This window comes from Daktulosphaira vitifoliae, unplaced genomic scaffold (genome assembly GCF_025091365.1).
Source record: "Daktulosphaira vitifoliae isolate Bord-2020 unplaced genomic scaffold, ASM2509136v1 Scaffold_3, whole genome shotgun sequence".
Lineage (NCBI taxonomy): Eukaryota > Metazoa > Arthropoda > Insecta > Hemiptera > Phylloxeridae > Daktulosphaira > Daktulosphaira vitifoliae.
The window spans coordinates 40,943,110-40,958,873 of record NW_026099574.1 but is presented as its reverse complement, the minus strand read 5'-3'; the positions used below and the strand labels follow the sequence as shown (position 1 = coordinate 40,958,873).

The window sequence follows — 15,764 nt, the reverse complement described above, 5'->3', positions numbered from 1 at the left end:
ATGAATTCATAGTTAAAGTAAAACAAGTTTAATAGACTGAATAGCTAAACAAAATACATTAATTTTTGTCAAATCAGATTAGAAGCATTGACTATTATATTTGGCTTGTTGACTCATTAACGTATTACTTATATTGAGTAGCAAAGATTTAAAAAGGAAGAATTTATCGATGTTAATGCAGCTGTATGAAAATTAACCAAAATAATAATATTAGAGTTGCTTTACTACAACATAAATTTAGCTATTTCAATTCCTTAAACAAATTAAGTTAACATATTAATAATTAGTATCACACTTAATATATTATAATTATAAAACAAAAATTATTATAAAATTGAAATAAATTATTTCATTATTATTTGATTAGAGTGATAAAATTTTACTTTTTTATTCAATATGATTATGGTAATTTAATATGTATTTATTTTCATAAATATAAAATTTAATTTGTTTTTTTAACCACATAAAAATATGTTATTTTTATTAAAAATTTATGTATAATATTTCAGTATACAGTTTTGTAAACTAAGTAAACACATTGAGCTTTCCAAAATTTCAATTTAAGAATATAAATCCTTTAACAGCATACAATTATTAAAAAAAAAAAAATTGAATATTAAAAAATATTTATTTTTAAATTCAATATCATCCTAAAAAAAGATTTACTGTAGAAGTTCAACATAGTTAGCAGGAAACAAACCATATTGCCCTTTGCAAAATCCCCTCCACCAACCTTCATCTATCTGAAAATTAATTTTAATGATTTTATTAAATTACCATTAAAACAAAAATTATAATACAATATGCCTATATATTTTTATTCCTAAATCATTGATTTTATATAAACAAATACACATTTTTTAAGGTTAACTAGTTTTTAATAAAAAGAACCTTGTAAAACCACTCACCATTTCAATGTTTGTTACAATATCGTCGGGGTCAAAGCTTATTTCATCATCAGCAGCTATAAAAAAAAACAAATATATATATAATGGTACAACAAAATTATACATTTTGTTAACCAGTTATGCAAATATAAAATATACATATATAACTGTAGAATTTGTATTGGTATAAAAAAATACATACATGCTTGATAGTCATACAATGCAACAGCTGAATAACCTGTATCTGCATCTTCCTCGTGTATGTCTTCATTTTTCAACTGTTCACAAAGTTTAAGTTCTTCTAATTGTCTTTCTTCTTCAAGACGTTTTTTATTTTCTTCTGCATTTTTCTTTTCTTCTTCAAGGCGTTTTTTATTTTCTTCAGCATTTTTCCTTTCTTCTTCAAGTCGTTTTTTATTTTCTTCTGAATTTTTCCTTTCTTCTTCTATTCTTTTATTTTCTTGTGCCTTCTTTTTTTCTTCCATTTTTTTATCTTCCTCTACTTTATTTTTTTCTTCTTTTTTTCTTTCTTCTTCAACCTTTTTTTTTTCTTCTTCTAAGTTTTGAAGTTCGTTTTTTTTTTGCTTCTCCAATTTACTTTGATCATTTTCTAATAACTTAATCTTATCTTCTTTTTGTCTTTGTTGTTCTTCTTCAGCTCTTACTTTTTTTAATGTTTCTTCATCATTCTTCAAAGATGATTGAATAGTTGCACCTACAACCACTGGTGGTAGAACAGGTTCAGAAGTTTTCATAAGGTCACCATCATGTTCTACTTTCTGCAACGTTAAATATTTTAAAAAAATATTCCATTAAATCAAATGATATTATATATATAAAAAAAAGAGATGAACTTAAAACTAAAATGAAAAATAATAATTAGAAATGATGGATAAAATCTAACTGACAAATTATATCACATTTTATTCAATTAAAATTTTCTTGTAATATTTTTTTTAATAATTTTTGCATTTTAAGACCACATCAAAAATTAGAATATTTTTCAAAATAAGAAAATGGCCCTTATTTTTACAAAAAAATTTTATGAATAGATAATAAATTTTTAATTGGCTTGAATTTTAATAATACTTATTTGATAATAGATAAATTTAATAGGTAAATGTACTTTTGTATACTTGAAAAGTCAGAAAAGTGAGTAAATGGTATTTGTTACGCATAAGGATATTTACAGAGTATTTTTTTATCATAACTCACTTAATTACTTGCTGAATAAAAATATTTTTTAATTTTTGGTTACTTTTAGTTAAACATCATTCTTAAATTATTAGATGATAATAATTATTTATTTTATAAGATAAGTCCTTTTTTTATGCCTTGTAAGGGGGCAACTTTGATTTTTCAAATAGGAATACATATTTTGAATTTAATAAATTATTTTAAATTTTTTTTGAATAGTAAATAACATTTAAATTTTTAATTCAACTTCATATGTTTATTAGATACAACACTTAAAGTAAAGTAAATAGAATTGTATCATTCTTAAAAAATCTCACTAAATATAAATAGTACTAATAGGTACTGACTGATATATAGTCTTAAAGAACTTTTTTTTAATGTCCCTTCTGAAATTTTAATAAATATATTTAATACTTATACTAAAATTGAAGGGGTTTTCAATAATATTTGTTTATACATTGATGTTGCTTTAATTATTCTAGTAGTTAATCAACTATTAAAAAAATAGTGACTTGATATATAGCTTAAAAAATTAGTGATGTAAAAATGTTTCTAATTTTTACCATAGGGAGAGATTTTTCGGTGGTTGGACCTCTTAATAATTTTTGTTTCTTTTCTTCATTTTCTTGAAGTTCTTTTAACCTTTTTTCTTCTCTCTCTTTAGCTTCTTTTTTCTCTTGTACTTCTCTTTGTTTTCTCCGCTCTTGTTCAGCCAAACGCCTTTTTTCATTTTCTTCCTCTTCTTGTTTAGCCATATTCTCAAATTTAGCTCTTAAGCTCGATGGTTTTATAGAAGCTAAAATAAAAGTGAGAGTTAATATTGATAGTAATCAAAAGTAATTAGCTATTATACATTTATCTAAAAAGTAAAAGATTTTATTTTAGACTTATTTTGATTTAAATCATTTATGAGGATGTTTATTAACTTAATTTTAAAATGTAAGTTAATTTCAGCACAATAATAATATATTTATTTTAAAAAAATTGTCAAATAATTCAGGTATTTAAAAGTTTTAATCTTACTTATTTCTGGTTTAACTTTTTGGTAATTAGTTCCAACAGAGCCTGAGCCTTCATTATAGTTATGTGCTGACTTATCTAATCTATCATTTTGTATACCAAATTTACCACCAAATCCCTAACAATACACAAAAAAAATTTAGTTATTTAATAAAAAAAAAAAAAAAAAAAACACTGATTAATAAATAATAATTTTGATTGTATATACTTTATTATGATCAACTTGACTCTGATGTTTTTCAACAGTTTCTATGCTGTCCCATCCAACAGCAGACTTGTCTTGTCGGTCAGTTTGCACACCAAATTTTCCACCAAAACCAACAGTATAATCTAATACATAAAAGTTTTCATATTATTAATAACAAAATAGTAAAGCAGCCCAAATAGCATATATTATGCACACATATATAGAGTTTAGATTTTATTTTGTAGAGCTATATATTTTTTATCATTATCTCAAAATACAACATTTTGTAGTAAAATGTATTATTTCACCTTTCTGAGATTCATGTTTTTCTATTTTTTCAATGTAATCCCAACCTACAGCACTTTTATCTTGTCTATCTGCTTGAACACCAAATTTACCCCCAAATCCGGAGCTATAATCTTTTTGAGAAGTGTGCTTTTCAATCTTTTCTTTGTGATCCCAGCCAGCAGCACTCTAAAAATTTAAATATCAATTATTTATAAGTAAGTTGATAGTTGATTTTTTACAGCTAAGTATATAAATATACACATTAAGTGTTTAGAAAAATATATCCAAATTTATATACAATATATTAGAACAAGTATGACACAAGCAAAAAATTGACAATTTTAAAATTTTTATAGTTGAAATTTATAAAGCTATAAAATATAAACAAAAGATTTGATTCATAATTTGAATAGAAACTATATTTTTCTAGGAATAGAAATTCTTTATTCAGAGAATCTTGGATAAAATAAGTGTGTCGTGAGTCAAAAGCTGGTTCATTAAATATCATTAATTAAAATAGATATATTTGTATATTATGTAATTTAAACTTTTCTTTTTAATTTATTTATATTAGTTTGATTTTTAAATATTGTTTGTATTATTCAAAAGAATGTCTACTATCTGGTAGTAAATGACTTTAAAAAAAATGTTTTATATTACAAATATATAATTTAGATATAATAACAAAACTTTGAAGAAATTACATTTTACTGATTCAAAATTATTTAATAGGCAATTAACAGTTTTCTAACTTTATCAATTCGGTCTGACTGAACACCAAATTTTCCGCCAAAACCAGTACTATAATCAGTTTGAGATACATGTTTGAACTTGGGAGCAACATAATCATGTCCAACTGCTGACTTATCCATCCTAAATATAAATAAATAGTAATCGTAAAGGTATTTCATGAATATATCAATAACTTAAAACAGTTTTGAAAATAAAATAAATTTAATTACCTATCATTTTGGACTCCAAATTTACCTCCATAACCAAATGCAGCTTTAGGTCCATGTTCCATCTCTTTTTTCTTTAGGATTTCATGTGATTTTGTAACTTCTTCTCTTAGTTGGCTCATACTGAATTATAGATAAAATAAAATTTAAATTAATATCACTTCCTTAAATAATAAAAAAAATAAATAAATAAGTTTTTTATACAGACAATAATTTTAATTTATAATTAATGAGTTTATTTAATTTAAGATTTTAACATACTCAACATGATCTAAAACTCGTCCAGATCCTGGTATCGTTCGAGAACCCCATCTTTGTTCTTCTTCGCTAACATCATTAACAAAATCAGGATCAGTTTCCCAGTCATCATCTATGTTTTCAGCTGGTACTTCAATGTTATGACCTGCTGACGCTTTCCACATGATTCTTCAAAAATTAATCAACACAATTATACTGTATATTATAAATTGTGTTTACAAAGTAAAAAGAAATCTTAGAATTTGTAAAACTTCTGACTTTAACATAAAACGATTGACAAATTCACCAGTGTCGTTCTTATCTTATCATTAAAATATTAGCTGTTAACACGGTCTTATAGAGAACCACATATATAGATAATAAACTATTATTATCAATATTTGTACATAAAACACAGAATACATGGCACATTAAACCATCTAAATAACAACCTAAGATGACAATAATTTTTTTTAGACGTGTTTATGAGGCACATTTGTAGAATGTAAACCAAACTCGTAACCGAAAACTTTTCTGTAAAACGTGAGTGCGTAGATTAACCAAAAATATTAATATCGAACCGTATTCTTGTCGGATAGTACTTTAACAAAAACGTATTACAGATGAAATATAATCATCAAAAATATTTAAGCTAAATATAGTATTTATTTTATAAATGAATCGGTAAACTTTTCATGTTAATGAAATTAAACTAATTAATTTAACTTTAAAACAAAAATATTTTTAATAAGATTTTGGATTTTACAATTTCTCCAAAATAAGGTGAACTCTTCGCCGTAACTTTTTTTATGATCAACTTTCAAATGTCTTTAAACTTTTTACATATAAATAATTTTTGCAAGACAATGAATCAATTTTAGAGAACATACTTTTTAATTTAATTATAGTGATCAGTGGCATACACAGGAGGCTAACAGGGCTATAGGCCAATTATTATATTAAAATGTATTAATGATTTTATAAAATGTGCATACAAACTCATGCATTCTACTAAAATTTTTTACGAATGCATGTCAAATTAGTTATGCATAGGAGCGATTCAAACAACATTATTGGAGGTCATATATATGCTTTCCAAAAATTTGTTAAATATTTTTATAAAACAATGCAAATTTTATTGAATTTAAATCCGATAAAATTTGCATTGTTTTATTTAAGGAGGGGATAATTTAAATATTTGAAAGTCTAGNAACATTATTGGAGGTCATATATATGCTTTCCAAAAATTTGTTAAATATTTTTATAAAACAATGCAAATTTTATTGAATTTAAAATTTGCATTGTTTTATTTAAGGAGGGGATAATTTAAATATTTGAAAGTCTATGCTTCTGCAAAACGCCCAATTTGTGCCTAGTTAGACTTGTTTATTTCCACTTTTGATATTTTTACACATTTTCCTATTTCAATTTTTTACTTTTAAATTACTTTCTCTTAAATTATTAAAAATTCGTTTAAATCAGTGCCTTTTAATAAGAGTTGTAACAGATTCAAAATGCAGAAAAATGTCATTTTTACAAAGTTTTGAGATATGTATAAAATTGATGGGTTTTTAGCATAGATGGATTCATCTAGATTAAAATTATATTCTTTTAATGTATTGGTCATTAAAATGGGCGAGGGTTGAGAACATTCATGAACTGACATAATAACAAAAACACACGCCATCAGATAGAGTTATATATCACACAAATAGAGTAAAAAATTAATAAATCACAAAGTATAATTATTTAATTTTGTAGTTTAAACCTATTATCATATCAAACATAATTCGACAATAACTACTTAATATACATTAGAAATTAATGATATTAATTGTCTGTGTGGAGAAAACTGGTTGTCTTTTTTTTGATAAAAGGGATTTTTTTTTCAATGTTTGAGGGTAATATCTTTAACTAGATAATAGTTGTGATCATTTGAGGTAAAAAAATTGGTCAAGTGAGAGCTGTGAAAATAAATGAGAGTCCCAAAAAAAAAAAATCTCATAGTAAAATAATTTTAATAAGAAAAAGAAATGTCTTCAAACGAAGAGAGACTATAGTGATGGGGTCCTTAATCTTTATTCAAGTTATTGAATCTAAATGAGATAAAAATTAAATATTTTTTTTATAACTTAAAAACTTTTGTAAGATATTTTAAAATAAAATAAAATACAAAGTCGAGAATTATAACACAAAAATAGCATATTTTTGAATACGATTGCCATTTTAACCATGAATACAAAATAATGTTCGAAATTTATTTTTTTCATATTTAAGTACATTACATAAGCTTTGATTTAAGATATATATAAAAGTGTCAGTATTTCAAATTGTTTCTATTCTTCTATTTTGAAAAAAGTTAGAGCAGTTTTAGTAAAAAAAAATTTAAAAATTTCGAAAATTACCGATTTTTAAATTTATAATTTTTTTGGAGATTTCCCCCAACAAACGAGAGATACTTTTTCAAGGGTAATGTCTTTGTATAGATACGATTTGTGATCTTTTGACGAATTATTGAAAGATATCAATTCGGTGAAAGCTGAGAAAAAGTGGTAACAGACACAAAAAAATAATATATGTATATATATATATATAAACACGTTTTAGTAAAATTAAAACCTTACCAGCTTTGCATCGAAGCTAAAAGATCATTTATATAATGAGGTTTGGAGTAGTAGCCCTCTTTGGCTTAAAATAATAAAAATTATATTATAATTACAATTATTACAATATTTCATTTTTGTAAAATCCTAAATTGTAATTACAGTAAACTAAGGTAGGCTAGCCACGCAGGCAAGGGGGCAATTACCCTCTGGACCTCTGTTTATTAATCCATGAAGGACGCTATATTAACGTATCCCGGTTTGTAGAATTAGTTTTAATTTTTTTTTTGCTCAATATTTTTTTTATGGAGCAATATAAATATTTTTTTTGAAACGAGCTGGCCGCTACAACGTGCCCCTGACACGGTGGACTCTCACTTCGCTTGTGATAATAAATTCTAAAAATATGTTGGACATTTCAGTAGGTTTGATAACAAAAAAATTACAAATTTATTTTTATAAATTATTATTATTTATTCTGTACTGTAGTATTCATATCCAGTTTCAATCATCCCATTAGATTCTTTGTAATTATCAATTAATTTGCAATTTTTTAAGTAGTGTTTAAATAAATATAGAGAAAAAACACAACATAATAATATTAATACCATCGAGCTCTGAATCGCAGCTAAAATTTAATATAATCGAAAACTGGTATAGTGGGAATGTATATTGCGTAACCATTATGAATTAAATTTTGGCAGTTATTAATATCATTAGTCATTACCATTAAAAATTTATCCTTTATTAAAAATTACAATCCACTAAAAAAATAAATATGTATTTTAGATATAAGCACCAAAAATCATTTGTCTATTCAACATGATTAAAACTTTATGTTATTTAAATACTAATTATATAATGTTTATCAATAAACTAACTTTTTTAGATGCAAAGTGTATCAATCTAAAATATTTGTCTATCATTGAAATTTATATGATTAGGGAAGAGCGGAAATAGTTGGCGCTTGAGGCAAGATAATCATTATGATTTTTATTATTTAAATATTAAAAATATTATAATGGTACATCAAAACTTAGATATAAATTAAGATATTTGGGTAGAATAATTTTTCAATTTTTTTTTTTTTTTTTTAGTAATTATATAAATCTGAAAGTTATTTTATTAAATAAAATATATTGCTTAGCCCAAGAGAATCAAAGTTGATACTCAAATATTTTAAATACTCACATTATTATTTTGGGTACACTTACGAAATTATAAGTATTTTTTGTTACATTTTTGTACTATTTGCTATAATTGTAAAAAATAATGTATAAAAATAATTATAAACAATTGGTCAATAAGAACTTTATAACCAGTAATTCGTAAATTATAAACACTCCTAAAAATAGACTGAGGATGACACATGACTGAAAATTTTGAAATTAATTTTTTATTAAAGTATGACACAACATATAAAACGTGGTAAAATCTAGAGTAATTAAAAAAAAAAGTCATATGTCGGTTAGATGTACTGACCTGTTTTGGTTAATGATGAAAGGTAGTTTAAATAATTATTGCAATGATATAGATTGCATCAATCACACCAAATTGAAAATTCATATATTCACTAAAAACACTAGTTGCGGTTTTCCAAATGAACGATTATTGTATAGCTTATGATACCACCATTTCATTGCTGTGTGGTTTTCTTAGTACAATAAATAGGTTTAAATTGTGTATAAATAACAAACATTTCAAGAAATTTATATTAAATAATATTTTGTTTGTAACTCGTGTTTAACAATTCATTTTTAAGCGTATTAAATAATAGTTTTAAAATATATTTAATAAATCAACATGTTGAAATTATTTGTAAGTACTTTATAAAAATTTATTTTAAATATCAAAGAAATAAGGGGACTTTTTTCTGCCGCCTAAAGTATTTTTTAGTTTCAAGTTTTTTTTTGGAAAACGAATTAAAATTTATATAGCATTATGCTGAGAGAAACTTATCAAATAACAATATAACTAAGAATTTTCTTATAATATAAGTGTATTTTCAAATTTTAAAATATTAATCATATAACTTTTGTATAATATTTTTTTAATAGTAATAAATATTATTTTTAAAATTAAAAGACTTATCCCTGTCTGAAATAATAAGAATAATTTAGAAAATAAAAAATTATTATCAATTGGCTTAAAAAACTCTACTTTTTAAATGATCAATTAACAAATATACCACTTTTATTAGTTTGATTAATAAAATTGTAGTGTTTGAAACTCTTGGAAATAATTAGAAAATTTTCAATTTTTTCAATAGGCCATAATCTTTACAATTCAAAGTGTATTTGGTGGTTCTCGTTATCCATCTGGCATGAATCCAGCTTTATGTCCTAACTATCCTCATTGTGATAACGCATTATTGGCTGCATATGTTCAACCTGCTACCTACCAAGATCATTATACACAAAATTATGATGAGATTCCGCATCCAAAAAATGCTGCAAATTATCATCAACAACCTGTAGTTCCTTTACCATATGTTGAACCAGGTTATCCAGCTGGACTATCATCATCAAGTTGTCCTAATTATCCATATTGTTCACATCATATACCAGCTGAAGCTCTTAAGTATAACAACCAAAATAGATATCAACAAGTACCAGCATATAATTATTACTAGCATTATAAACAATACATTTTAATTACTGTATTGAATTTCACTACTATCATAATTAAGAGCTACTTTTCTAGTTGTTCAATAATATGATAATAAATATTATTTAAAATTTATTTTAATCTCAACTATGGTATAATAAAAATTTAATATGTAGTTCAATTAAAATATTAAAATATAATTTTTTTATTATACTAAACATTAAAGGTTAAAATAATTTAATAAATACATGAAATAATAATAATATTTATAATAAAATATTTTTAACAATAATCAATAAAGTATTAACCAATCTTATAACAATTTGAATTATTAATTTTTTTATTATATAAAGTACATCAACAACATTGAATTAAATGTATAAAAAACATATATATATATATATATAAACAATGACTAAAATCATAGTATAGTAATAACTATTACTATTAAAATAAGTAATATATAAGAAATTATATTATAATAATTATAATATAATTGTAAACATAAATAAATATAATTATATATAAATAGTTTTGCCAGTAGGGGTAGCAATATTTCAATACAAAGCTAGTGATTTTATATTAAAGATTCACTAGTATATAATTTATTGAATTTTTTTTCTCCACTTACAATTTTACAGATAAAAATATAAATAAATGTTAACAAATTATGATGAATTTTATGAACTAAATTCATCTACTGAAAACTAAAATGTTTAACAATTTTGGATAAACACAATCTATACTGAAACCACAAACAATCTTAGAACCTCAATTAATATGGCACATTTAAAAATAAATATACCAAGACTAAGTTGTATCACATACAATTTTCAAAAATTTTGTATGCATTTTTCCTTATATTTAAAATAAAACAAAAATATATATTTTTGTACAATAAATGTATAGTGTAATGAAATAAACATAGTATATAATCAGTATTACTAACAAGTATAAAAATCATTTAATAGAAAATATTGCTTTTACACTTGTACTACAATTAAAGGGTCAATAATTATAAGTTATTTATGACCTCAATAATATAAAATATGATTTTTAACATAATTAATTTATAAATGACGTAATTGATGAGTAAACATCTTTTCAACATGTAATAAATATTATGAAATAAAAGTTATTATATATTAAGTAGGATAAATAATCATTCAACTAGTTTAAACTTTAAAGGTAACATTATTTTAACAACAGATCCTGTTATTTTTGTGCCATAAAAACCAGCCCAAAATTGTGTGTCAACTCCAGAATGAAAAAGAACAACACTGGAAACATTACTTGAATTATCAAAAGTATGTGAAACCTAAAATGGTACATGATTTTTTTTATTAAATTTGATATTTAAAAGCTACATAATTGATATAAGATTTTACTTTACTAATACAAGAATTTATGTTACTACCTTTGTCCATTGATCTGCTTCCCATTGATTTAAAATTTTATCATAGTTATGTTGTTCTAATAATTTACCATTATTATCATGAACAGTTACTTTAAATGAATATTTACAACCACAATCAAAACGACCAGAAAACCTAAATATAAATATTTTTATTATTTTTTAACAGTAGTATATTATATTTAATTATAAATATTATTTTATTGTCAATTTGTTTAATGCAAAACAATCATAATAAATGTAAAAATTACATTTGACTTTGTAAAATAAAAACACTTTCTACATTTTATAGATTTAACATTACTACAACAAAAATAACTAAATAGTTCAAATAATTAATAATTTATTTAATATTTAAACATGATTATAAATCACTCACCATTCACTTACTACAATTTTTGGTACAATATTTTCCATTAAATGTCGTGTTAAGCCATAATCTTTGAAATTAATTTTTTGCTTTTTAGTACATAGACGATATGTTGATACAAAACAACTAGAATAACCAGCAAAATCTGGATTATTTGGTAGCATTGGTGCACCTTGAGGGGTAGTTTCAATAGCCCACCATTTATGCTTATTAGGGACACTCCAATGATCATAATCATCTAACAATTTAAATACATTTTATTAACAGCTATGTATCAATACAATATTGATGATCTAACACAGTATTTCTCAAATTTTTTTTTCATACCGACCTCCTTACTGGATTTTAAAATTGTTAATAACCTCTACTATAGACGCAATCATAGAAAAACTATATTTGTGACACCTTTAAGGGGGTCACAACCCTCCATTTGAGAAATACTGATCTGGCACACAAAAGTAAGTAAAATTTTTAGTTGAAATGAATGAAAGTATGAATAAAGATAAAAAACTAAGTGCTTTATTGTACATTATTTTATATAATTTCAAAGTTTTAAATCAATACGAGATTTATAGCTATTAAAATTTTTAAATGAAGCTCCTAAGAAAATCTTTAAAGTGCACTTACTTCTTTGTGCACTAGATTTATATCTACTTGAGATACTAATATAATAAATATTTACTTTGACCACAATGATTCTTAATTAGATTTCTATCAAATGGATCATACTTGCAAATTACATAAAACACATACCAAGGCAAATCTAATTTGTTTACACAATTTGAGCCAATACTTGAAAAACTATAAAATCCTTTACCATCATTCACAAATTGATTTTCTTTTGATGCTTTTTCTTGGAATACATAGGTATCTATTAAATACCTCCATTCAGAATTAACAAGTCTACAGTTTAGAAGTGTATCCACATCAACAAGGCATAATAAGTATACCATCATTTCATCTGGTAAAGAAAAAAAAGAGTCTTCTTTTTTTAGTAATTTTGGAGATTCCATAATTTTGGACACAATATTCAGTAATCTTTAAAGAATTTTGACACTCGTAAATTTACTTAGCAATCAATTATAATATGATTGAACATAGTTACATAACAAAATAGTTTGTCTTTATGGCCCTACATATAACAAATAAAAAGTTTATGCTATGTTTAAATATAATTCAAATTGTTAATTTATTTTTTTTTTATTACTAAATATTTATTTAAAAAAAAACCATACTTATGAATTAGAAAATGTATAAATTAAGTATAATAAGATGTTAACAGAAAACACGAAAATCACCGTTAAGAGATTTATTAATTCATCATATCATCTGTTCACTAACAGGACTGCTGATTACTCGTCTAACATATCAATACATATGTTATTTTATGCCGGCAGTTAGTGATGGGAACTTGTTATCAATCTTGATAACTATTCCAAACTATTATCACAGACTATATGAAAACAGATAGTTCACTTGTCACAATAATAAAACAATGCTTTGCTCGGCAGCAGAAAATCAGTGCAACTATATGTATGAGCGCAAAAATTCTTTTAATTTATTTTATTACTTAATCTACTATAGCATAAATATTAGCGAAGGGCATTTTCGAATATTTTAAACTATCAAATAACTATTCGAATTGTTTTTACACAACCAAATAGTGTGTTTTTAGCATAAACTATCGAATAGTTTTAAAAAATATTCGATTAGTTCTATCTAAAATTTTTATTAAATACACTTAATTATAAAAAGAAGATAGTTAACGAATACTTAAAATAAATTATTATACAATTAATAATAGTAAAAAGTACCATTTTACTAGTATTTCAGAAGTTAAAACATTTTAAAAAATGAACTGGGGTGAGTCGCAGGTATATTAGGGTGGTTCTTATTTTATTAACTTTCATTGATCGGTCTTCATACCCGCCAATTTTTTTTTTATTATATGAAAGTTATTTGTGTAAAATTTGGTTTTGATAACACCCCCTTCTGGTCCGAATCGAGGTTGAAAATTCGCTCAAATAGATAATTTTTCAGTTTTTGATTATTATTTTGAAAATCAACCCACTTAGTGTAACAATGTATACAATATAAATTATAGATTTCAATATTTTCTTCTAAAATGGTATTTACAAAAATTTTCTAAAATTATTTTTACTTGCTCAAAAAAATAAAATAAAAAAATAATTTGCTAAAATTCATTTTTTGAATATAAATCATTCTTAATTTTCGAAATAATCATTTTACAACAAAATGTTTCGTAAAAAAAATATGTAAAGTTAAATTTTCTAAAATATTTGTCTAATGTAAAATTATAGTCAGATTTATAGTTTTTCTGTTTTAATAACACAAACGATCTAAATAGGATTGTTGAAAAATGTTTTTTCAGGTTACAACGATTATAAATAAGATACAATTAATAATAAAAAAAATTAGTGATGGGCATTTTCAAATATTTTAAACTATCGATTAACTATTCGAATTGTGTTTATACCTCCGAATATTTTATTTTTAGCATAAACTATCAAATATTTTCTAAACTATTAGAATATATTATGTAACTATCGAATATTTTTACTATTCGAATCGTTTTTTAATGACTATCGAATAGTTCAACAGTTATTATTCGATATTTTCCATCACTAATAAATATTATGAAATTCCGTAAAAAAACTTGATTATCGAAATAACTTAGGTTTTCAAAGATAGCAGGAAATCATAGAATGTTGTTCAACTTCTTGACCTTTGTCTTCCCTATGAGAGTGCACATCGGTTGATCATAGTGGCTTGAATCTCATCCATCATCAAGTGTTTTGATCATTCAAACTCCATTATACTTAACAATAATAAATATCATTTTAAATTAATGTTTAATTTTTTTTCTAATATAAAAGTAATTGATAAAAAAAAGTGGTAATGATATTACGAATCGTATTAAAATTATAAAAGGTTGGTTAGTTTCCATATCTCGCTAGGTCTTGCAACGTACATTTACCGCTAGGGCCCTAACAGTTGGCTAAGCTGTTGGCTAAACGGGGCCACGCTGGCCCTATATAATTTATATCCCACTTAAAGGGCAGTTAGCGGTTTCGTGACCAAATAAATATAGACTCTTAACTAACAACGATAACAAGCATTTATTTCAATTTTATTTTATTTAGATATAATCTGACTGGATCTCTAAAGACGTTGGTGGTATCCAAGTTAGGTGAGTGACGTTGGCGAGTATGTGTAACCCGAAATAATAATAATAAAAAACCTAGCACAGTGGGGATGTGACATAGTTGGGTCAAGTATAATGATATCTGATAGTGATTAAAATCACATCATAAAAAACGCTTCGATACAAATCTGTAGATAGTGTTTAATTTTAAAAAATTGGTGGATTATTCCAAAAGCTACATGATCTCCTATTTCCTTATTTATATCCTGATTACAAGTCTTATGATTTATAAGTGTAATTTATGAATAAATGTATATATATTTATAATATATAAATATATAAAGGGAAATGGTGTTATTCAAAAAAAATATATATCAAATAAAAGAGGGATATAAATATTATTTCTCATAAAAAAATTGTATTGATCCATACACTTTTCAATAAGTTATAGCATTATAAAGTTAAATATGTAAAATATAAAATCGAGAATTTTCACACAAAAATAGCATTTGGTAGCCATTTTCGCCGTTAAGACAAAATAAAGTCTGAAATTTATTTTTTCCATTATAAAGTATATTACATTAGCTTTAATTTAAGATATATATATAAAAGTGTCAGACTTTTAAAAGTTAAGTTGAAAAAGTAAATATTTTGTGAAAAAGTTGTCATTTTGAATTCCCCCCTGTAGACAGGTAAAGAGTCAGATTTATAAAAAAAAGTATACCAAATGAAAGGTAACAATATCATGCATCTATATAAAAAAAAATTATATTGATTTAGTTATTTTTTAAAAAGTTATGGCAGTTTTAAGTAAAAAAATATGAAAAAA

The 15,764-nt window shown here is 23.9% G+C and overlaps 3 protein-coding genes across 3 annotated transcripts; 1 reads left to right on the top strand and 2 right to left on the bottom strand.

The window, feature by feature from the left end:
* Positions 1 to 421: 421 nt before the first annotated feature.
* LOC126902697 (src substrate protein p85-like) lies at positions 422 to 5,093 on the bottom strand. Its single transcript, XM_050680259.1, has 10 exons — positions 4,800 to 5,093; positions 4,542 to 4,661; positions 4,332 to 4,452; positions 3,600 to 3,765; positions 3,313 to 3,434; positions 3,108 to 3,222; positions 2,648 to 2,880; positions 1,090 to 1,666; positions 909 to 964; positions 422 to 743 (listed from the first exon to the last, which is right to left on the bottom strand). The coding sequence occupies exons 1-10, from the start codon at positions 4,958 to 4,960 to the stop codon at positions 663 to 665; spliced, it is 1,752 nt and encodes a 583-aa protein (XP_050536216.1). The 5' UTR covers positions 4,961 to 5,093; the 3' UTR covers positions 422 to 662.
* Positions 5,094 to 8,896: 3,803 nt separating this feature from the next.
* Positions 8,897 to 10,158, top strand: LOC126902701 (cuticle protein 1). Its single transcript, XM_050680268.1, has 2 exons — positions 8,897 to 9,196; positions 9,648 to 10,158. The coding sequence occupies exons 1-2, from the start codon at positions 9,182 to 9,184 to the stop codon at positions 10,008 to 10,010; spliced, it is 378 nt and encodes a 125-aa protein (XP_050536225.1). The 5' UTR covers positions 8,897 to 9,181; the 3' UTR covers positions 10,011 to 10,158.
* A 360-nt stretch (positions 10,159 to 10,518) lies between these two features.
* LOC126902700 (F-box only protein 6-like) lies at positions 10,519 to 13,083 on the bottom strand. Its single transcript, XM_050680267.1, has 5 exons — positions 13,005 to 13,083; positions 12,452 to 12,901; positions 11,779 to 12,007; positions 11,403 to 11,535; positions 10,519 to 11,303 (listed from the first exon to the last, which is right to left on the bottom strand). Exons 2-5 carry the CDS (start codon positions 12,780 to 12,782, stop codon positions 11,148 to 11,150), a joined length of 849 nt encoding a protein of 282 aa, XP_050536224.1. The 5' UTR covers positions 12,783 to 12,901; positions 13,005 to 13,083; the 3' UTR covers positions 10,519 to 11,147.
* Between the last annotated feature and the right edge of the window lie 2,681 nt (positions 13,084 to 15,764).